The 24642-nt window shown below is 37.4% G+C and overlaps 1 protein-coding gene across 2 annotated transcripts; it reads right to left on the bottom strand.

The window, feature by feature from the left end:
* Positions 1-207: 207 nt before the first annotated feature.
* Positions 208-14506, bottom strand: LOC149022501 (P-loop containing nucleoside triphosphate hydrolases superfamily protein). Of its 2 annotated transcripts, none has more exons than XM_089150570.1 (7): positions 14277-14506; positions 13221-13862; positions 12985-13073; positions 11365-11464; positions 4954-5208; positions 687-859; positions 208-498 (listed from the first exon to the last, which is right to left on the bottom strand). In XM_089150570.1, exons 1-7 carry the CDS (start codon positions 14424-14426, stop codon positions 222-224), a joined length of 1686 nt encoding a protein of 561 aa, XP_089006696.1. In that variant the 5' UTR covers positions 14427-14506; the 3' UTR covers positions 208-221. The 2 variants fall into 2 exon arrangements, with proteins under 2 accessions (XP_089006696.1, XP_089006697.1); XM_089150571.1 differs by having other exon boundaries at positions 208-492.
* Positions 14507-24642: the final 10136 nt, after the last annotated feature.

Below are 24642 nucleotides of genomic sequence, written 5' to 3'. Positions count from 1 at the left end.
TCATGAACCAAATGAGTTTTGTTACAACAGGTCCTCTCAAGCTTCGCTTTGCACAATGAATCAGGAGCCACACAAGTTGCCTTCTGATTATGCAATTTTCAAAACTAGTTGAGCACAGGTTTTTGTAGGAACACAAGGAATATCTAAGGCCAAAATTTTGAACTCCAGAACAGAAAGACACCAGAATGGAGGTAATGTGAATAAATACTTCAATGTTAATATTATGAATCCGGGGCAGTGAAGTCTCTAAGGGCAATAGGCACTGTCTGACCGCACTGTTCAAGTATCTCAATCAACGGTTTGGCAAGTGGTGCGTTTTCTATGCTGAAGAAGCTATGCAATATACCATTGACTGTATGGCGTGCCATCCTTGTGAGGACTTTAATGTAATCATCCATTGACAAAAAGAAATCAATAACTATGATGACTTCAAACTCCCCTATATCTGTTGCCCAAAGGTGCTCCTTGTCAGTGACAGAGACCAATATATTCCTGTCACTACAAGAATTTGGAATAAGAAAAATTTTCAAGCATATACATCACCCTAGTATAATAGCAGTCAAACAAAACAAACTAAGAACTTAATTTGTTAGGCTAAGGTTTACCCTTTTCTGCATGTGGATTGGAAAATCAATATTGTTTCCCAACAAGTAGAGATGAGAAAAAATGGCTTAGATGATGATTACCTGTTAACTATTTGTGAACCATCATTGATTGGGTCATCCAGAACAGGATAGCCCTTGGCCTTAACAGTAGTAAGTAACATCTGGGCAGTGCTATCTGTTTCTACAACAAATAGGACCTTCTCTGGTAATGACTGCAATAGATTGCTGCAAACTTGATCTATAATTTGAATTCCCTGAAAAAATCAATAGAAGGTAAAAAGAATGGAAAATGGAACTGTTATTTCATGACAACATTGAAGACAGAAATATTGGTTTGCTTCATCAAAATAATATGAAGCTAAGGCCATTAGATAAGAAGTACAGTCCTAGACCCTTTTTGCTTCAGGAATAACACAGCATTAACTTGTCAACAATTGTCAAGGGACCATGGTTGTAGGCTGAAGTCAAGGAATCAACAGTCTCTTAGCATAAATTTCTGTGGTAAGGCTGCATGGGAAAGTGCCCCTGCAGACTCTGCTTTGTGCGGAAGCCTTGGCACCTTATTCGCCCTTATTTAACTATGTCAACAGTGAAGAGCTTAATAAGCTATGCAAGCCCATAGTCTGATGGCTAGACTTGATGTGGTTAAGATTGTCCAATTGGGTCAACTGGACACTAGAAGAATTTATCTTGGCCCCATATGGTTTTATAGGCCTTTAACTATTTCTTATTTTTGAGTTTATTGAGGTAATGGGCCTAATATATACGCTCATGGGGGGATAGTGATGTCAGACTAACGATGCATGAGATCAGTAATCAAATTATGAATTTGAGTAAGATTATGATACTTACTACCAAACAAATTCTGTTTTTGAATTTATTAATTTCTTGAGTGTACTGAAGTGATTAGGAGTCCTTTTATGGGCCATTTCAGGAAGTTCACAGATCTATAGATATGAAATACATCCTCAATCAATTAGAGGTGAACCAGGGAGGAATAAAGTTTTCCCTAGGAGTTTTGGTGCTATCGAGAAACACGTGAGGGACTGACATGCCAATTTTTTTCCTCTTGTTTCTCTCCTCTTCTTCCCAAGATGATAGATCTCATCTCTCTCCCCTTCCCTTCCATCAATCTGATTTCTTCCCTTAACAACTCAGTCAGCCCTTTCAGGCCAATAGAAACCCTATATTTCTTCATTCAAAAACCCAGAAACTAACCTTAACTTGCTGCCGATTGAATTCCAGCACACTTCCCACCGTTAAACTTAATCTAACCTTCACTAATAGGTTCGCATATGTTAATTAACCTAAGTCGTACCAACAAACCCCAAATTCATGTCTGGGTCCCCTTCTGTTCCTGCTCCGGCATCATATGCTCAGGGTGAGACATATTCTTGATAATGCCACTGAAGAGGAGAGACAGAACGGGAAGCAATGAAGTAACTATAAGAGTTGTAATGTAGTTCTAGATTCGAGTGGATCTAACTGGAAGCCAATAACTAGGGTCTGCTATGAGCTAGCAAAGTTGGCTTGGTCAAGAGGCCCTTTCAGACCAATAGAAACCCTATATTTCTTCATTTTCTTCTTTCAAAAACCCAGAAACTAACCTAACTGCCGCAGATTGAATTCCAGCACACTTCCCACCGTTATACTTAATCTAACCTTCACTAATAGGTTCGCATATGTTAGTTAACCTAAGTCGTACCAACAAACCCCAAATTCTAATCAACCATAACCCCACTCTTGACCAAACCAACTTTGCTAGCTCATAGCAGACCCTAGTTATTGGCTTCTAGTTAGATCCACCCGAATCTAGAACTAAATTACAACTCTTATAGTTACTTCATTGCTTCCCGTTCTGTCTCTCCTCTTCAATGGCATTATCAAGAATATGTCTCACCTTGAGCATGAAGCCGGAGCAGGAACAGAAGGGGACCCAGATGAAGCAGATCTGGTCTCCAGTTACTGTGTTGAATTAACATAGGAGAGAGTGGGAGAGAGAGAACTATGTACCTGCAGACATAGAACAAAATTCGGTCGAAGCTTATGAAATTTCGACCGAAATTTTCCATTTTGGGAACCTCAACGAAAAACTAGCGGACCGAAAAAAAATCTAAAGTTTCGATCGAACCACCAAAATTTCGTCAAAATTTATCGAAACCTAGAAATCTGGTTCAACCAGCTGGACCAGCTGGTTCATGAGAAAAAAAAAATCTCAAATTTTGTGGGAAACATGGGAAATTTCGTGGAAACCTGATACTTTTTCCTACAAGTTTCGTAGCTTTCCCAAATATCAAAATTTTTTGTTTCGTTCATGTTTCCCCAAATGCCACGACAAATACCTTCTCCATTAGGACTTCTCCATCCAAATTGCGTATTCCCTCAGATTGGTTATCTTAGGCATGTTGATGACCAGACTTATAAAGTTACAGTTGTTGATTACCTTGACAACCATGGCATAAAATGTCATGGGATGTCTATGTTTGTTGGTTGGAGGAGAGGATGTTACAAGCATAGTACTACTTAGTTCACAGGATAAATCCACCAAGGCACTACTCTTGGTGTACTTTTCTTTTATTGTCAGTTACTTTGTATTTGATGTTTTGAAGTTAGAAATTATATATTGAATGTTATGTACTTAAGTAGTTAAGTTTATAGTGTACTTCTCGGACAGCTCTACATTGATGCTATGTACATTGAATGACATAGTTGCATTGATTTTTTAACAAAATATAGCCAATGTGTTCTTTATACTATAATTAGTTTAAATGTAGAGTCCCACCCTAAAATACTCCCCAAAACCTGTTAAAACTTGTACAAAAAAGTCCCAAGTTTCCTCGAAATTTCCTAGTTTCCCACATAGGTTTCTCATTTTCACTTGGTTGAAACTTGAGTTTCCCTCGAATTTTTTTCCATGCCTGCAGGTGAATGGTCTCTACTCTAGGCAGGACAATGGAATGAGGCTCATAAACTTGGGGTCTTTTGTTTCTTGCAATTTTCTATGAACCCCACAAAGCATATTATTTTCTGTTTATCTATTTTTATTTCTTTACAACTCCATTCACCACAAGCCCAGTTCCAATACAAGAGAGTAAAAAAATGAACCAAACAAAACAAATGTGTTTTCACTCTTTTCACTCCTGCAATACAAAGAACAGGAATTTCTGTGTGAGCATTACCAAGAGGGTTCTGATCACTCTCACACATTAAATAAAACAAATAGATTGAAATAAGCTTGTTACCTACTCCTAAAATACCCTTGACCGAATCAAGCTTCTAACACAATATGGCTAACACTAGGACTCTTGGACAACTAAAGACAAAATCTATAGACTTGGACTCTCGACATAGGATATAATTCATGGTTGTCAAGGTGACAAGGTGAGGTAATCAGTGGACAAGGGAAATCAAGGCGACACCATGCAAGGCACAAAGGCATCGTCTAGGTGACAAGATGACACCTGGTCACCTCGACCTAAAAAAGGTGCAAGGCATCAAGGCATCGCTTATGATATAATTAGCTATTTACTCAAAATACTGATTATTTTGTGCCTAGGTCATAATTACCTTCATCAGAGCCTCATTCTTTCCCAACCAGCTAAAACCTTAGTTCTTGGAAGTCCTGAGTTGAAAACTTCTTGTCAAACCCTCAAATCAAGATTCCTCATATAACGCCAATTTTTCTTGGGGCCCCCCCTTTCAAACCCTCAAATCAAGATTCCTCATAATTCAAATTTAACCCAAATTTTATGAAACTTGGTGGGCATCTCCTAGGCAGCACACTCTAGGGTCGATCCAAGTTTCACCCAATTATGGGTTTCCTAAGTCCCGCAAATCCATCTCAAGAGATTTACCACATATCACCTCGAACTGAACCCATATTTGGAAACCTCCACTTTTCTCTAGAGATCCCACCTAAACCACCCCATACAGTTGACCACCTATAGCTGCAGCAATAGAAGTATAACTTTAGGGGCCCATTTGAATAAAACCTCCCAGTATACCCCAACCCCAACCAAACCTGACTTTTATAGCCTTTCTTGCCCTGGAGCTGGTCCTGAGTCTTCTGGCAGAAGACCTAGGTTTATTTGGCCCTTACACCAGCAAGGTCAAATCTCATGAAGTTCTAGAATCAATGTGCTGGACCTATAAAAGTCTAATAACTTGAGTGATTTAATGGCAAACCTCAATATCTTCTTCCAAAAAAAGATACAATAACCACGACAGAGTATAGAAACAATTAACAAGATATATAAGATACGAGACCTTAATCTCTTGTGGTGACACTATTCTATGCACCAAATATTCAAATATGAAAATTTTGATTTGAATTCATTAATTTACATACCTTTAACAGCTTTTCATCTTCTGATGCAGGCATATGTATTTTCTGAACAATGTATGCACTTTGACTAGTAATACACTTGCTAAGTGATAATCGACTGATTGGCCCCACCATAAGATCCCGAACCACTGAAGAAGAGTTATGTCCAAAGCAATCACCAAAAAGAACTGTTTGTGGATCTCCAGAAATGGATTGTCGAATAAATTTTATATTATCCAGAAGTTTTGCCTCAACAAAAGCTTCCAGTTGATCTACAACCTGTCAAGGACCAAAACTGAATAATGAATAAATAATAGGAACCAGATGTGGAAAGCAAAATTCAAGCCATTGTGCTTTTTTTTTTTTTTATCCTTTTTTTTTTTTTTTTTTTTTTTGGGGGGGGGGGGGGGGGGGGGGGTGGGTTGGTGGAGCAGTTGGGATTGACTGTATATTGGACCAGGTAGAAGCTAAGCATAGCAACATTAGGTGACAAAATGAGCAAAGTCAACTGAGGTGCTTTGGTCAACAAAGACTACAAAGACAGTTACATAGAGCAACATGAAGGTCTTAAAAATAATAGAATGCAGAAAACAACTATGGTTGAAGTTGTGCCAAACTCAGAGCTTATTATTTAACTGATAAATATGAGAAAAATTGAAAAGTAATGTAGACCAGCCTGTGATCAGGACTGATGACAATATGCACCTCCCATCCAAAAGTTGGTTTTATTTTGTTAGTACTTGGTTATGGACTGGTGTTAGTACTTGTAATGTTGCCCCAAACACAACACCAATATTTCAGGTGCACAGGATACATGAGATTATTGTCTTTTATTAGCTTCATAGGGTCTCGTTTTAGTCTACTTAATGAAGTCAGTATATAAGAGTGGTGGTAAGTCCTTCTATGAGTCAATAGTAGTGATTAAGGCCATCAGGTCAGGTAGATGTTATTTAATTTTATATAGCGTTTGGAAGTGTCTGAAGTTCACTAGGTCTTTACTTACAAGTCTTCCTACATCAAATGTAACAACCCCCCCCCCACCACCACCAAAAAAATAGATTTTATTTTATTTCATTGGGTAAAGAGTGTGAGCTGTGAATCTTCTCCCATACCCCTCTTCTCTCTCTATGTTTTTCTTCATGTTACAGTTCAGGAATACTTTTTTCCAAGAATTTATGTATTGGTATCGGCCATTGTAAATACTGGAGAGATGCTAGACATACCCAAGGCTGGAGATCTCACTCTTAGGGCAATCTCCCCCTTCAAAAAAACCAAAATCTCGCTCTAGATATTGTAAATCTTGGGTGATCAACTCGAGTGAGCTTGAGGATCCATCTCAGGGGGTTTTAAGCATTAGGTTGGATTGAAACTTGGTATGTAGTCTGTTTACCCTAAGTTTGGAATCGAAATGCTGCAGGAATGAACATGCAATATTACAAAACACGAAATATAGAACCATTAATTGATATAAACGTAAACCCAGAGATAAGATACATTAAATAATTTAAATTGCTCAAAATTCCATCCATATGAGTATAGTATAACATCATCATTCTTAACTCTCAAGAATACAATAGTACAAGCATCATAAGTTCATAAATCATAACTTTATAAAATAAATGGCAAGATAAAATCAATAAAGGCCTAGCTCCACCACTAGAACCAACCCCACCAACACCACGACCACATCCTATAGGTCCTCTACTAGTGGCTCTACGTCATTCAGCCAACTTGATGAGGTGGTCAAGAATGTCATCCCTTACAAAATTAGGAATAGCAAGGCACCCAGGTGTATCCCTATAGTTTCCAATCAAGTGTTGCTTGAACCTCATTTTGCCTTTGATGAAGACTTTACCGCAATAGTTACACTGATGGTCTGTTGTCATGGATCCATGATCCATCTTACTTGAAAAACACCTTCAAATGGCCTTGATTGATGTAGATGTGCTTAAAAGTCCTAAGGAGTGTTGTAGATGAAGATCCAGTGAGATTTAGACGAAAATCCCGGCCAAAATCATCTTTCAAGTGTGTTGTCAAGATAGGAGGTGAGAGGAGCGAGAGGGAGTAAAGACAAGATTGGAATCTAGTCTCCCCTCAAGCAAGAGAGGGGTATTGTTGGGGTGGGTTTGATCGAAATCTTTGGTCAAACTGAGATCTCAGTCGAGTTGGGGTATAATCCATGTATTGACCCTGGTCTCGTCGTTGGGCTGGAAAAGTGAGATCTAGAGCATGATCTCAGGCCATTGATACACCAAAGGTATGCATGGTGATGGCTAAGAAATACACGGTGGTGTTTATGATACATACAAAATACAGTTTTGAGACATACAACAGCTTATTATGTACTATGTAAAATATATAGTTGTTTTAGGGTTTTACCTTTAGTGGTTCCTAACAGAAAATAAGAAGGAAAAAAAGAGAGATGTGCAAGTGTGCTTCTTTTTTTGGCCCATATATACCTCTCATTTGAGCATTGTAGATCCCAAAAGTTAATTGAAACAGTGAAATTAGGACCATGTTTTATGATAGATGATCTCCATCAATTCAGATTGAATAGCTAAACAAGTTTCCAAGGCTGTTGGTTGGTTTTGGTTTCCTATCTCAGTCAAGAGTTTCTTTTGGCAGGTTTAAAGGAGGCCTATCAACTATATCATAGATGCAAGATCCATATTGGACTATAATGATCCATATTAACCCATTACAGTTGATAGAAAGTGTTCCTAGAAATAAGTACTATACCGATACCCACAGCTACTGACATATATCAGCTGGTACAATATGCACTGATACCCCTGCTATCAAAAATCCCGAAGCAGCTCTATCTTTTCTCCTTCCTCATTTCTTTATTCTTTATCATTGCAAGCTGCTAGAACTTCAAAACCTGTCAGTCTGTCAACCCTTGATTCAACAAAAAATCTCACTAGAGATGGAACTTCAATGCGCAATTGACAGCCTTCATTTCTAAATAAAGGTCTAGGGTTTTTCTGAGTGCATGATGCAGAACACCACCAAATTGGCCTATTTTCATTTGACATCAACCTACGGTTGATAGATATGGGTGTTGGGCCTTTGTTTAATACGTTTGTGTGGTCATGGGCCTATTCTATGGGCCTAAAAGTTCATCCTAGGCTAAATATGAAAATAGTTGAATTAATTGCTTCAGTTAATGTAAATTCTGCCTAACTTAGAGATAGTCTTCTTTTTTATTTTTTATTTTTTTCTTTCGTTTTAAAGTATCATCATCTAAGTTAGTCATTGTTTTCAGTTAGTTTCCAATTCAAGCTATAGCCCAACTTGGAACCCAAATCAGATTAAGGCTCCAGTATATTATGAATCAATAGACCCCTCCACTCAATAGAGTGATCAGACTGAATATTGAATAAAAGAGCTTCTCAACAAATAATTCCTCATGTGTTTGTTAATAAGTCGTGGTCTTATCAATTAGGAATTAAAGATCCAAGGCTGAAAGGGTTCTAATGGTGGAATCAAGCCTAGACACCTGCGTCTGGTTGAGGATCAGAGTTCAATCTTCATTCTCCATCTAAGTATTCCATCCTCAAGGCTCCATCAAGGCATCTAGCAGCCAACACACTATTCCCCATCTCATATCACCATTTTTCTATTTTCTTGAATTTTTTTTTTTTAAAATTTTCGGAGTCCCAAGACACCCAAAAATTCAATGCCAAATCTACACCAATCTAACCACTAGATCTGTCCTACACTTTATGTACATCATCCCCCCAACCCTATTGTTCTTAGATCCCAATTTGACCATTCAATTTCAAGATATAGCTATTTTCTTGAATGTTTGTACCATGGTTGTCAAGGCGGCAAGGTGACCAAAGCAATTGGGGTTCCGCCTAGGCAATTAGGCGCCGCTTCAGCACCTAGGAGGCAATAAGGTGACCAAAGCGGTTGGGTAAAAAATTTTCAATACAACTACTTTTAAACTACTTTCAATACAATTACTTTCTATAATAAGTTAAACAAGTATTCAATAGTCACATTCATCCCAAAAAAACAAGCATTCAAGAATCATAATTATGAAATATTATTCAAAAACATAACACAAACATAAGTTCATCTCATCAAACCATGGTTGTCAAAATGTCTGCCTAGGCATTTATTGATTCATTGATTCTTGATGTTGAGTATGGCTTATGCTTCACATTCTGTTGTTGACGGGCATGGGGTCCCCGCTCGTTGAAAAACCACTTTGCCGCCTAGGCGGACACTTTGACAACCATGGTTTATACTCCCTAAAACTAGAAAACTACCCCTCTATCTTCCAATTTAGCCATCCAAACCCAACCAAACTTGGGGAATCATATCATACCACTATTATAAAAGCACGAACTAAAAGAACATGGCTACATTTTTACTACTTAAAATACCCTCAAATATTGTTGGTAATTTCCTTATATAACTTTTTGACTCTTGCACTTCTCAGTAAACTTTAATATACTTCTCTACCCATTATTACTCTTTATTCATTCCATAGACACCATACCTAGACAAATACTTATTACAAAAATGGCATTACTAAAATTAATAAAACATATATTAAAATAATTACAACATCTTATTTGTAGGTTCAATATTCAAGGTACACCTAACGGCTAATGTCATTTCAACTAAAAATGGAATTTGTTCAAGTTTGCATAGATAATATGCATTGTACTAGTGAATTACATAATTTATTTTAGGAGATGCATATTTTAATAGACATCACTACGTGCATTTACATGTGTAGCCTTACTAGTCTTTATATTATTACCTACATCCCCTCCAAGTTTCGTCTCATTCTCATAACTTCTCATCCAATACCCATGGTTCAAAATCTTGCAAGATTTTGTCGAAATCTCAGCCATCTCAAACCCTGGCTAGACGAAACATGGTTTGAAACAAGATTTAGTCAACTAATTGAATCTCAACAAAATCTCATGGTGATCTCGCCGAAATTTTGGTATCTCATTGAAATTCTGGTCGCCAAAATCTTGGAAGTTTTCACAAAAATTTCAAGGGTTTGTATAATATAAATTGTAATTTGTAATTTTAATACTATAATTGAGATTTGACTATTTCTCAGCATTTGTTCTTACATTTTAATAAAATTTTTGAATGTTTTCTTGTATATCCATGTTTAGATTTGTAAAAATACATGATCCAATTTCATCTACATATTGTCGTGCAAGTATGAATCAATGTGTTAGGTTTTAGTCTAAAAATAACATTGCCATAAAACTTTATTTTTTGGCCTCAAATTAGGTTGTACACAAAAAACTCAAACCCAAAAACCATTTAAAACCCCTAAAACACTCAATTGGCGAAATACCAGTATCTCGGTTGTCTCGACCTTGTCGAGACAGCAAGACGAGGAGATTTTGAACATTGCCCATACCTCAAGAACCTACCCCATCCCACCATTAAGTCTCTCTAAAACTGATACCCCATCATGCTGATAATACTTCATTCCAATCAACCCAACCATGGTATTCATGGGTCATCAAATGCATCCTTACTAGCAAGAACATTCAATCACAACCATAACCCATATCACATACCCAAAGTTTTAAGAAACTCTTTCTTGATCCCCTATGAGTTGGTTCTCTTTAAAGACATTGGAAGAAGTGGCCTTCATCAAAATGGGGATGCATCACAATCATAATGCTTTATCACTTCTATCAATTGTATTAACAGACAACATGATACAAAGCAATGCAGAAAAGCATTAGTTTGGCAAGCTCAAGCAGTCTGTCTAGGGCTTAGAAAGGGTAGAAACCCTTTTCAAGTTCCAACTATAAAAAATAATCCCCCCCCCCCTTTTCTGGAGTTCTAACCATTTGTGGCATTAGCTGCATTACAAAGAAAACCTCCCTTCACCAAAAAAAGGTACCCAATACCCTAGATGAAAGTGGGATTTGAGAACTAGAAACATCAAATTACAAACCTAGGTCTTTCCCATTTGTGGTAGCTAGCAATTTCAGTTACACTAACATAAAATTAGAAGACAATTTTATTAGAACAATAAAATAAAATAAAAAAATCCTATAATGGGAGCAACCTGCAGATGGCACAATGTTCAAGGCTGGAATATGGAAAACAGTGTAAAATATTCTTGAAAAATCTTATTTGGTTGAATCACAACCATGCAACTTAACTTGGTTAAACTTCATGAGAACCTTCTAAAGAAAAAGTAGGAAGTAAGATTAGAACAGAATCTCAATGTACAATAATGTCATATCTTATATTTCTCAAGAGAAATAAATTACAATTCATTCGCATTAAAGTATATGAGAACTTTTGTACCAAAAAAAAGAGTATAAGGCAACCCTGATTATTCGGAATCAAATGAATATGTTTGATGAAACTCTTAGTTGCCCTCTAAAACGAGAGAGAAAGAGATAATACTACAAAAAAGTGTCAGTGCCTTACCAATAAAGAGACCCCAGATATGTCAATAGCCTTTACAGATATAAGCTCCAAGAGCCTCTCAGGAGTGGAAACAAGAAACTCAGGCTCACAACTCCTTAACCTGGGGGGTAGGTGTTAAACAGATGGAGAACATATGAGAAAGAAAATTAGGAACAGATTTGGCAATAATCCTTTAGCTATGTAGGCATATACATGTCCTTGTACTGCTAACCGTTATCCTTGACTTCTCTACCCTAAATATTCAATACAAGATTATTTGCATGCAAAGAAATCTAGTTATCTAACATTGTATGTTAGATCATGCAATGATAACTTGGTTCCTAGTTGGTTTCCATCCCATCATTGGCAATTTGGCACTGCTTTTCCTGTTGCAGATTTAATTGACAGTGACTCTCATTCTGCAACAAGTCAGGTCATTTGCAGTTTTTTTGTCTCATGAAGAAGCCCAACAAATCCTCAGTACTCCATTTCTAATATAAACCAACCTGATTGTAAGGTGTGGGATCTCATTTCAAGAGGAAGATTTGCTATAAAATTGGATCATCAATCCTTAAAATGGATCCTCAACCAGCTTCTTTACCTAGAATTGAAATAAAGAAGCTTCAAATACCTCTGAGAATCAATCAAATTATTAGAAAGTCTTTCACAATGATGTTCCCACTGAGAGTAAGTTAATCAGTTCAGGTGTTCTGTTGCTATTTCCTGCACTGTATATAATAACTGTGTGTCAACTTGAGAACGATTTCTTGTTACTCCTTTGCTCCAGAGGTTTTGAATTTTCTAATCTTTTACCCAATAATGAAGACTTCCACTTCTTTTTTTTTTTTTTTTTGCAATTTTAAATTCTATGCCTAAGTTAAACAATTGAGTTTCAGCACAAAAAGTAATTGCTTTCTACAAATATAAGGGGCTTACAAAAGAGTTTTTCTCTCTTTTTATGCTTTAGGTGCAATGGCTACTAATATGCTATTGACTTAGTTAGCTACATGAACTTTTTAATTTTACTCAGGATTATATGTTTTATTGCTAACTGATTGTGTTATCACAAAATGAAGCCCTCAGTACTGTATTGTCTCACCCTCCGCTTTCTCTCCTTCCCACTGGTTTCTTCAAATTAAATCTTGATGGAGCCACCTTTTGGACATTCTTAATTTCTCTCTTTCGTCTTCTATTTCTATAACAGGATCGTGTTACAGGATATCTCTTCCTTTCTTTCTTTTTCTTTTTTTTTTTTTCTTTTTTTATACTATTATTTTCTTTTGTTTCTGTTTTGTAACAACTATACATGGGTCAGTGGATCACATCTTCCAATCCCTTGTCACTATTCTATGTTGCAGTCATTATGCCCGGTTTTCAGCTGGAATCAAAATTGTTTTCTCTTTCTTTATCCAGATCAATTCTTGGCATAAAACAATGGATCTTAGCATTACAAGCCAAATCTTGAGTATTTGATAACAAGCACAATCGCATGCTTGTTGGTTAACAGGATTAAGCCAATGTGTTCAACAAGAACCAGTGACAAGCTTCCAATATTGAATGTAACACACACAACCAACCAGTTACTAGCTCCCAATATTCACTAACTAACAGAAAAAATATAGACACAGAGATGCTACTCACCCATGAATCTGATGATCTAATGGTGAACCAGAATGTACACTCACTGAATGTATTCCAAGAGATTTAAGTGGTTTGCAGACAGACCGTACCTGAGCACAATGTGAAGCACAGAATTGGTAATGAAATCACTTCGTATAAATACAGAAAAACAGAAAGCAAACAAGATGAACGACTTTAGGAGTAAAAAGATGCCATGGAAAAGAGAGTGCAAAATTGACAATTCAAAATCTGCAAACCTCAATGGCTTTCTCTTGTGACGGAACAAGAAATAAGAGAAAAGGGCCATCAACAGATAGACCTTCTTTTTCCTTTCTCGCAATAGTATCAGCAGCAGTGGAGGCCATCCACGCAATCTGATCTGTTGTAGAACAAGCCCCAGTCGTCTCTAAAATATCTAATCCAGAAGAACTACATTTCCAGAACTCAAATCCCCATGTGTTAACCAATAAAGACATGTCTTTATTGCCATTCAAGGGAACATTAGGCCGTAATGCATTTTGAATTGCATTCAAGCACAAAATCAGGAATTTAGATGGGCAATCTGAGCATCCATAGAGCCCTCTGTTTTTGGCATGAGTCTCTCTACCCTTCCCACTGAGATTGGCACTTGCTTTCAATGAGGTTGCTTGAGTCTGGCCATCTGTACAAATTGATGAAACTGACTTGTTTTGCCCGTCCTTTGGATTTGTAGCCCTCTCTTTATTGGGTTTACTCTTTTCCAACTCCCCTGGATTCGTGCCGCCAGAATTTTTCTTAGAGAGAGACTTTCCGTCCTGTTGGGAAGAGTCTACCGTCTTGGCTTTCTTTACTTGGAAATCTTTCTTCCCAAGTCTGTCATTGAACGGATCATCTGGAGTAGGAAGGCCAAAACACATGCCCTGAAAACCCCAAAAAATCCAACAAAAACTGAAAATTTTTAATTAAGGCTAAGATCCATCACAAGATACTAGTCACTATCATGGCAAAGCTTCGTAACAAATTAAGCCAGGACAGAAAACAAACAAAAAAGCAGTACAACCGAAGTTACAAACTGTAGTAGCAGATCACACAGTTCTTCAACAGGCTACAATCTATAGTAAGAAAACAGTTACAAACAGGAAAACAAGTAAGTTCATAAATAAATGCCAGAAGGAATTCAATTTGATACAAACATTACCTCGTTTTGGGCAAAGATTTTGTCAGATAATCGATTACACCCATAACCATTAATCAATTCGAATTTATAGGTTCATCAAAATCTGAACCTGAAGTAAAAACGAACCGCACTTAGTTGAATAATAGTAAGGAAATACCTCGCACATGCGACGTTTGCCGGACTTGCGGCGTTGTTTGGCGGCGATAATAGCAGCGACGCGGCCAGAAACTGAAGTAGGATCCTTCTTCATCCGCTTACGGATCACCTTGTTCTTCTTTCTGCGAACTGCATCTTCACCCTTCACCATTGGCGCTGTTACTCCACTTGACGGCTATGGCTTCTTCAACAGAAGAAAATACTCAAAAGCGAGAGAGACCTGTAACTGGCTAACCGCTTCAAGTGGGGTGGATGATGGATCTTAAGAGGCTTCAAAATGGAAAGTCGAACCAAACCGAACCGGTTTCGGGATTTTAGAAAGGGGGAGAAATGTGGACCGGTCTGGCCGACCATCATGGTTGGATCAATTGAGCAAGTGGATTAAAACCGGAGAAAACCGCATGGACTGGTTCACATTGGTTTTGGTTTTCTACAAATGTCAGATCGTGACTGACATATAATCTACCAATTTTGCTACTGTCATGCGCCATTAATGCGAATGACGGTCAAGCGGAGCCGTCCGATTAGTCGAATCTAATCGGACGGCTCGCAGCAGCAGCCTCCAATTAATATATTCTTCTTCCTCATTTAATGCATGGTTGGTGCTGACGGTTCGGTCGAAGAAACGATCAGCAGTCCGTGTTGGTTTGTTTTGTTGGGTTATGTACTGGTATTCCATACAATAGTAGCATTAATAGGTTTTAAAAATACAAGTCAAACAAAATACGTATATACGAATTGCTGAAACCAATGACAGAAATGAAAGCGCAATTTTCAAAATGTCATTTTGAAATTTTGAACAAAACCCATGTTCGTTCATTTGACGATTTGGAGGTGTTTCAAACTCACATGAGGAGAAGAAGAAGAACAGCACTCTTGATCGCATCTTCATTTGACGATTTGGAGGTGTTTCAGCAAGCTCACATGAGGAGAAGAAGAAGAACAACAACAATCGAAGCTACTGTCATGCTCTCTTAATCGCATCTTGGTGAAGCTTTGGAGCCCTCTCTGAAATTGACGATTTGGAGCTCTGAAACCCAATCTGGGTGATGCACCGTTTATTCTCATTCTCACTGCCAAACACCGTTTACTAGCTTCATTTCCTACATTTGAGTCACCCTTTTCTTTTCTTCTCGAGACGCACCTGAACTGATCAGTGATCCAACTCTTGCACCCATTTATTTTCTTTTCGAAATTTCACCTGGTTGGAATTTGAGACATGATTTGGGGTTGATCACTTGCTTTCCTATGTAAGGTACGTTATATGTCTATATGTTTCCTTCTAGACAGTTGTGCGATTATACTTCCATAGCCTAAGAATCAAACAAATCCCAAAGTAAGGTGTTCCCCCCCCCCCCCCCCCCTCTCTCTCTCTCACCTTTGATAAGGAATTAGGCATGATCTAGTGTGGAAATATTCCAATGTGTGAAGTATAAGTGACCAGCCAAATTTGTTAGCCTAGTCCTTTTCTAGATTTTGAGGAGGTTGTAGAATTGAAACTTTGGTGTCCATTGTGTACAAAGTAGTCATGTCTAACTCCATGCTCACATGCCATAGTTGGAAATCACATACAAAGACATCTCATGCAATGTATGCTAATGTTGCTATGCTAAAGATACTTTGGGTTTCTTTCTGTCATTTTAATTGTTGGGAAATTTGTATATATAACAGTTAGGAAATTGGTTGTCTACCAACCATTGAACTGCTCATCGTTTGTCACAAGTTTTCAATCAATTGTGAGGTTGTTTCCATATCACTCTCCTTTAACAATTACTGAAATTGCTCATCATCTATCAGTTAGTCACAAAATGACGGTCAATGTAATTCATAATGGTGTGCTATACTGACTGTTGTACTGGGGTCGGAGAGGTTTTAAATATAGCACCATGGTGCATTACCTCATAATTTCTGTTTGCTGAATTCTTTTTAATTTTTTTTTGTATGATTGCAGGTGATAGCTGACAGAGGACTTGAGCTACTATTTACAACTTTCATATTCAGCTTCATCGTAAGTTCAACTTCATGTTTCATTGTCATGCTTTAAAAAATAGTAATGTGTTAGTATGGTTTGTCACAGTATATAACATAATTCTGAGATCTCGGTCAAGATTTGCTAATCTTTTTGTTTCGCCCTTGATCTCTTCTTGAGTCCTCACGAAAGCGAAATCTTGTGAGACCTCGAACCATGCCCTTCAAGGCTTTTGGTAATGATATGTTTTATTCATCCAGACATTTTGGGAAAGGCGTGGGCTTCCTATGTCTAAAAGCATGTCTCAAATTGAAATTCAATTTAAGATGGAGATGATGTAGATTCATCACTCAAATAGGCCTGGCTTATTAGGTATAGTTTCAGGGTTGGGTTATAAGCATGTTTACCCTTTGACATGATGGGTTTCCTATGTAATAGACCACTTTTATGGCCTATAATATGGGTAATTAGGTTTAGTATGAAAAAAGCTTTGTTCCTTAGTTTCTTATAAGTTGTTTTCATTTGGTTCAGTTGAATTGGTTTTATGTTGTATAATTGAAATTGCAGATAAATTGTTAGTAGTGTGTCATGGGTTTGGATTAGGACTTGACAAACTAGCACTGTTCTGTGTCTAATTTAGTTTCCTAGTCAATTCATTGTTTTATGGATTTCCTTTTCTGTATGTGAAACTATTTTGAGTCTTTTATATAAATTTTTAAGGGGGTACATTATTGAAAACAAATTTGATTAATGAAATTGGTTTGCGAGCTGCAGCTGCTGCCCGTTTCCTCCATTGAGAGAGTTTCAGTTTAGTGCGTGAGATGATCTAAACTTAGGTGGAATTGGTTGGACCAGTTGGTCCTTCACAGTGTGAATCCTGGGAGATTCTCAATCAAGCTTCCTCTTCATTAGTTTGAAGAACACTAATCCTTTTTTGACATATCAATTTTCCCAAAACCTTAACTCATCACATCCCATTACAAATACAATTAACTAATAGTTTCTTGCCAAGCTGTATCCACTGCACCCTTACCTAAACCCCGTAATTCCTTGTCATTTGACAGGCCCACTCATTCATCAAATTTATAAATTCCAGAACCCTAATTTTTAAGACACCTACTTCCCAGCATTAAAATTCTTCCAAATTTGGATCAAATAACCTTAACAGTTCCTTTCAAACCCCAATAAATACTGCTGCTGTAATTTCAACTAGAAAACCTAGATCCCCAATTCCCTGTTTTAGAACCTTTATTGCCCCAACTCAAGTTGGTTCATTTAAGATCCTGTTCCATTGACATCAGAAAATGGTACCTTTAGTGCTGAGAAGTAGATGCACCCTTATTGCACCCTCTTGTAGAGGCCATTATTGCAAGATAAACTTATGTTGACTCATTTGACAAGAGCCCCTCAAATGAGTAAAGGTTTTCGATTCCATGGTCATCATTGAGTGCATTTAGGCTGGATATTTAGGTTCTCATTGGGAAGTAAAATGGTAGTTTGGATATTGTTTGATGCCTTTTCCTTTACCACTTGCAAATATGGCTGCACGCTTCTTTGTTCTTTTGGTCGGTTTGTATGAGTTTATGGGAATTGATGTTGGAATGACAACCTTGATTTAGTTAACCATTCCTTTAATGTTTACATATTCTTTTTAACTTTAATGAGAATTGAAATTGTTAGTTTGACGTTGTATTATTGATGAAGTAAAATGCTGCCGATGATGGCTTTGCAGGTTGGATGTGCTTAGCCAACTTAAAGTATTCCAAAAACAGATTACCTTTTCAGTGTTAATTTTAAGTTTCAGCTGCTAACTCGGAGTCATTTTCCTCGACTCGGACTAAGGGCATCGGTTTGAGTTCATGCTTTTGTGGTTGATGCTTTAGTTCCCCTTGACTTGTATCAATTTCTTTTTCATTGATAGATATTTTCAATTTTAAAAGTAATTCAGGCATGAATATGAGATGAGTGCTTTAGCCCTTCCCCATGGGCAATGGATTCCAAAACTTTTCCTTAGGTCAATCAGTTACTTGCCTGAGGGCATTCGGAGTTCAGTGAGAAGGATTTGATGCTATTAACTTAGGGTACTAGCTTCACTAACGATGTCAAAGAGCTCCCTCTTGCAAGCAAGTCCTTCTTGCTAAGACCGGTAATGCCTTCAAACAATCCCATCGCCTAGAGCAGCAAGCCCTTCTTTAGCCCTTATTCGTCACAACAGTGGACCATTCCCTCATAGCTGAGTGAGATGCTCCCATCTTGATCTGTTTTTTCCAGCCTTCTTTTACCGAGGACTGCTTAATGAGTAAGCATTGTTTGCCATTTTTAAATTAAAGCCATTCCTTTCTCTTTTTTCCCTCACTATCCGAATTAGCTCTTCCGGGAGCGGCAGTACCATACGTGACATTTTGATCGGGCACTAGTAATTATTTGTTTACTTGTTTTTGGTGAGAGAATCTTTCCTTTATCCGTCTCGGCTAGGTGCATGACTTTCCCCAAGGCATATTAATGATTGCCCGTTGTAACCCTCTCAGCATCATTGTGGTCCCTTCTAAATTTACCTGATCGGCTTATCTAATTTCTATGCTAGATTTGCTGAGATACCTGAGAGATTTGCTGCCAAATCTAATTTCTATGCTAGATGCACGTGGTTAGCTTGTTTCTAAGAAAATTAACTTTTGGTGCCAGCCTTTGGATGAGAGCACTTTCCTACCACTCTTCAGATTGCCATTGTTCTCCAGTTCTTTAAAGATGAGTTGATACTGATCAAACCCCTTTTGTCAAGTAGTAGTCGTATTCCAAGATCTCTTACTTTTGTGATGTTTTTTTCTTCTTCTTTAATGTGTTGTCTTGTTTAAGCATGTTGTTGAAGGAATGTGGTTCACTTCTGTTTGGAATCTTTAGGATTTGTATTGATTTTTGTATTGCTCCCTGCTATTATTTGGTGTCCTTCCGCCAAAGGATAGAAAACTTATCAGGGTTGACAAGTTGGAAGAAAATTTGATGTGGATTTGAGTTTTTTACCTAAGTTTTGTCAGTGTCTTTCGTTGAGTTGATTAAAAGTGTTGTTTTTCTTAAATTTTCTTTGTGGTTTTTAAGATCTGCTAATTGACTACGACTTGTGCTTGAATTAATCTGAAAATTTCCATTTCACTTTGTGATCCTGCACTCCTTCTATGATGAAGTTTGGTGTAATGGAACTAATGTATTACGGTTGTCTAATCAAGGTAATTGGTATTTGGAAGATTTTATTTTGGCATGTGGATAGGTTGTATAGCCTTTGCTCTTGTTTTGTTCTATTATCAGTTATTTTCAAGAATTTTTGTGGCAGTTAAGTTTGGCAAACATGGTATAATTTTGTTTTTTTTTTTTTTTTTTTGGGGGGGGGGGGGAAGGGGGATAAATGGCTTAGCATACAGGATTGGTCTCCATAGATCTTCTTTTCTCTTTTGTCTGTTGATTATGAAGTTAGTTTTGGCAGTTCCCTTCTTACATATCAGTTCTTACTTATGATTCCTTTCTTGACATGAAAACTTATATTTTTCGACTAGGGATTTACTGAAGCTTTAAAACTAACTGATGATTTCGAATCTGCTTCACTGCTAAATATTTGGTTTATGTTCTGAACCTTCGTGTGGTTTTAGTAATTCCCATCTTGTTTTGATTTATTCAGAGTCCTACTGTGAGTTTGATGTCAAACTCCACTATTTTATGATCAGATGCGATTCTCTTGCAGCATATTAATCATATATCATTGCTGAAAGTTGTTGGTTTTTGATACTCTTAATTGCGATTTTGAATCCCACATGAATAATTGGTAATCACTTAATAACTGGGTCTTTAATTTGTTTCAAATAACCCTTTTCTTAGTGGGATAACCTTATTAACTTTCATATCAGTCCATTGGATCAAACTCATATTTTGAAAGGTTGTACTAGACAACTAAAGTGGCATCAGATCAACATGATTTCGATCAAACACATTGTCCATTATTTTAAATCGGGAAACCAACACAAAGAATTGACGGGGAAAGATTCCTCCGCGCCCACGAGCGGAGCAGACCACGCCGCAACCACCGCCCCGGGTTCCACAACACAGGAAAGGGAATGATATTCACAACCCAAAGCCGGGATTAATGGAATGAAATCAAAAGCGAGGAAAGGAAAAAGCTCCGGCCCGATCTGGAGAGGGGGGGGGTGGGCCGTCGCCGCCCGCGGTGGTTACCAAATATATAACCCATTTGTAACCCCCTATAGTGAGTTCCAATTTGCCTTGGGCATTTAATTTTTAATCATATTAATAAATTCCAACACTGACCAATCCTAAATCTTTCCTTATCTTATTCTATTTTTTTTATTAAGTTTGTTGGTGAATTAAAACTCCATCGGATCATAGAATCTGGCTTGCAGATTGGTTTGAGCTTTTACCATGTTATTCTTCTACTTTTGGTTAATTTAATGACTTTAAAATGTCATTTCTATTTGTGTGTGGAAATGTTTATCTTTAATATGAGTTGTTGGGTGAAGCTTTCCATTCAGGCCAATGGTTGGATGGTTATTAATTTTGAACAACTAATATGTGGACCCAATATTTTCATGCTTACAATGGTTGTCTACTCTCTTTAATGTTTTCTCATCCTTGTAACAACCTTATTTGTGTTGTTATAGTTTAGTTTCATTGTCATGATATGCTGACAACAAATATGTTTTGTGATCTATGCAACAAAAACCTGCAAGTCAACAACAAATGGCTCCTAAGGCAAATAACAAAGGGAAGTCAAAAGCAAAAGGAAAGGGAAACACACGTGAAGAGGACAGATCATGCTTTGTCAATGACAATGCGAGAGACGATTAAGAAAAAACAAAAGACCAATCTATAGAAGAAGGAAGGGATGTAGACATCCCTTCCTTTGAGAGTGGAGGTGTAGCACAAAGTTTTAGATACTATGGGGTGGGTAACCATACTTGAGTTGCACTTTTCAAAATTACTACCACTTGGTGAAAGTATTTCATTCAAACTTGGGTCAATGAGGAGGAAGGAATCTTAAATGCCATCTCAAATGTTAAAGGGGTGGAAATTGTGTTGAATATTGGTGAGCTAGGTTGTATGCTAGGAATCTCAATGAAGGGCGTATAGTTTTTGGGAGCCTAGGAAGAAGCTTGATGAGATGACTGACGTGGGTGTCACCTATAAGGGTGTCAATTTGGTTAAAAACCGTTAAACCATACCGTTGAACCGTTTTGTCCTAGGTACGGTTTTACCGTTACCGTAATTTGGTAATTGGCACAGTGTTATAACTCGGTCATAAATCGGTAAAAAACGATAATCCGATTATCATATAACTCAAAAAAAAAACCGTATACCATAAAGATATTAACCCTTCTAAACTTAAAACCCTAAACTTAGTCACGCTCACTTCGAAGAATGGAAGGAAAGACTCGTAATTCGTCTTTCGTGTTTCACCGGGACTCATTCTCTACTCTTCGTTCTTCCTAATTTTTTTCCTTGAAAATGAATGTCTATGGCTTTAGTGAGGGTGGTCTCCGAATTTTTACCAAAGGTTGGAGCCTTTGGATTTGGATTTTGTTCATTTCTTTGAATTCAAAACTAGGGCTCAATGGAGTCTCTAGTGGGGAACCCTCTTGTTGATGCGGTTGACAACTTCTTTAATTCAAAATAGATGATATTCCTTCGTTCTTCATCTCTTTCTTTGTTTCTTTGTTCTTTGTGTGACTTCGTCTATGCTTCTTGTCTTCATTCTAATTAGTGGTTCTAAGGATTATCATAAAACCAGTTTTTTAAAGATGATGATCCCACCAACTGATCCTTGCATGCTAACTTCAGGATTGATCGATGAAGTTAAGGAAAAGGCAAGGTTGGGGTTGTTGGGCATTCTATATTTCTATGAAGTGTGAAAGGGAGCATCACTTGGGAAGATAGCTTGGAGTTGTTCATGAAATTGAACAAATGTAGATCGATATCGAGCATTTTGAAGGCTTGCAAACATTGTTTAATGGGTTACAAGCTTAACATTTCCGATTAGTCTAAGAAAGGGAAGCGTATTTCGTATTCAGTGGTTTTATTAGTACTAAAATCAAGTCTTTAAGGGGGCAATTGTGGATTAATATGTTTTCATGTTTGATTATGATGGTTCTAAACTCTAAGCTCTTGTTGGTAGTAAATTGAGATTTGATGTTGGTTAGTTGTTTTGTTGTGAGCTTCGGATGTTATTCTTGCATACTCTTGATGTAGCTTATTACTAATTCACATTGTAATTTTTTTTGTTCCAAACTTGACGGTTAAAAAGAAAAATTGTTCCGAGGGAATCCTTAAATGCCATCTCAAGTGATGTTTTACCAACGGGTTGGATACCATGTTGAATACTTGGTAAATTACGTTTCATCGTATGCGATAGGAATCTCAACTGATTATGGTTTGAGGTTTTCAAATTCATTTTGGGAGCCTACGGAAGAAGTTTGATGAGATGATTGATGTGGGTGTCACCTATAGGGATATAATGGTGAACTACACGGGTGACACCCGCGTCAACTTAAAGCAGCTGAAACCAATCCCTCATGCCATAGCATACATTGTTCAACACAATATTATCCCGCGTAGGGGTCACCGTGGAGGCTTGACTTCATTTGAAGCCTATGTGACGTATTGTGTTCATTCAAGGACACCTGTCAACCTGCCCTACATAATTCTTCGCATGATGATGTATGCGAAAAGGGCACACAATTGTGCTCTTCCATTTGGTAGACTCCTTACCCGCATCTTTACAAGCTATGGAATTAATCTTGAGGGGGAGGATTGTACAAGTGGGAAGAAGGATAACCAAGATGTTAAAATCTGTGGAGCTAATTTTCCTTGTGAGGTGCCACATGTAGGAGTGTAGGCTGTAGTTGTAGGAGCACATGCTGCTGTTGATGCACACATCAGTCGAGCTGAATTTTTGGCTCTTTAGCAACAAGTAGCACGAAATAGGGGTGATATATGCTACATGCGTCGGTGCGTAGACCAAATTGCCAACCACCTTAAGCTCCCAGAAATTTCGAACTGCTCAAGCTCTTCGTCAAATGCTAAAAGATCTGCATCATATTCTGAATAGCTTCATTATGTCTGTTAAATTTAATTTGAATGTTATGTGAAGTGGATTATTTGGTTGAATCCTTTGAACAATGTTTATTTAGGAGACACTGAACAAGTTGGTAAACATTTTGTATGTGATATATTTGTTATATTTTGTGAGGTTAACTATACTATGTGTGAAATACAATTAGAATATCAGCTATTGGTTTTCCTTGTGTTAATTGAGTATACTATGTGTGAAATACATTTAGAATACAGGTTTGTTTAAGTTCTGCAAGAATAATGACCTAGATTACTGTCTAAAGTGGCAGCAAAAGTTTTATTCTCACAAGAGCCATTGCTTAATTGAGCTGATGATCCAGGGGGCTCGGTGAGGGAAGATGTTGAAGGGATAGCAAAAAAGTAAGTTAATTACTTTGTCTTCTGAATTTGCTGATTGTTTCTAATTGATGTACTTGGTGGGAACTCATGGGTTATAATAACCATCATTTGCCAATTCTTATCTAAGTCTTTCTGATTCTGTAAAATGTGATCATAATGCGGTTATTACTTTTTCAATTCAACAGTTGCAATAGATGTGGACCAACTGACCCAGTTTGTATCCAAGCCCTTTTAATTTATAATGCAAGGTAGCTGGACCATATATATGTCCTTCAAAGACCCAAGCATAGGTCTTTGACCTAGGATAATGATTGACTTGTTCTTGCAGGCATTGATAAAAGGAAAGTTCGGGCCTAGCCATTTACTTTTTAGTCTTCCATTCGTTGTAAGTCATTAAAAGCAATTGTTAAAGACTGCTACCATTGATGGTTTGTTGTTGTTACCATGAGGAGAAGTGTCTCTGTTTAGTTGCAATTGTTAGTCCGTGAGCAGTTGTGGTTCTGGTTGTAGTTTTCAAAGATTTCCTTAGTTATTTACATTCTTGTAATTAAACTTATACTCTTAATAGGTTTTCTACTAAGGATCAATCACTTGTAAGTGGTGGGGATAGACCATGGTGGAAGTCATTCTGAATATTTGTTCTGGTCTATTCTCTCCTTCCTTCATCAGGATGTCCTCTCTTTCTCTTTGGTTCTCTTCTTGTTCATATAATCTGTCTTGTGATATCTGGATTTGCTACAGTTAGCTTGAAGTATGCTCCAACATATATGTGAAAGCCCGAAAGAACAAAAGAAGAAGCCTATTGCATTCGTAGAGATACTGTTTCCAGACTCAAACCTATTCTTGCCACCTTGCTGGATGTCAGAGGTTTTACGTAGATGCTTATTTATCTTCCTCGAGATATCTGTTCTGTACTTATGTTCATCAAAAC

The sequence above is a fragment of the Hakea prostrata genome, chromosome 3 (genome assembly GCF_041222555.1).
Source record: "Hakea prostrata isolate BN-2017 chromosome 3, UWA_Hpros_2, whole genome shotgun sequence".
NCBI classification, from domain to species: Eukaryota; Viridiplantae; Streptophyta; class Magnoliopsida; order Proteales; family Proteaceae; genus Hakea; species Hakea prostrata.
The sequence above is the reverse complement of the archived record's forward strand: the minus strand, read 5'-3'. Positions and strand labels throughout refer to the sequence as shown.

Excerpts from the sequence above, each read along its gene's own strand:
- LOC149022501 (XM_089150570.1), bottom strand. The coding sequence starts at position 14,426 with ATGGTGAAGGGTGAAGATGCAGTTCGCAGAAAGAAGAACAAGGTGATC. Across the intron at positions 13,863-14,276 it reads GCAAACGTCGCATGTGCGAG|GGCATGTGTTTTGGCCTTCC; the intron begins GTATTTCCTTAC and ends TGGGGTTTTCAG. Across the intron at positions 11,465-12,984 it reads TTAGATCATCAGATTCATGG|GTTAAGGAGTTGTGAGCCTG; the intron begins GTGAGTAGCATC and ends CCTACCCCCCAG.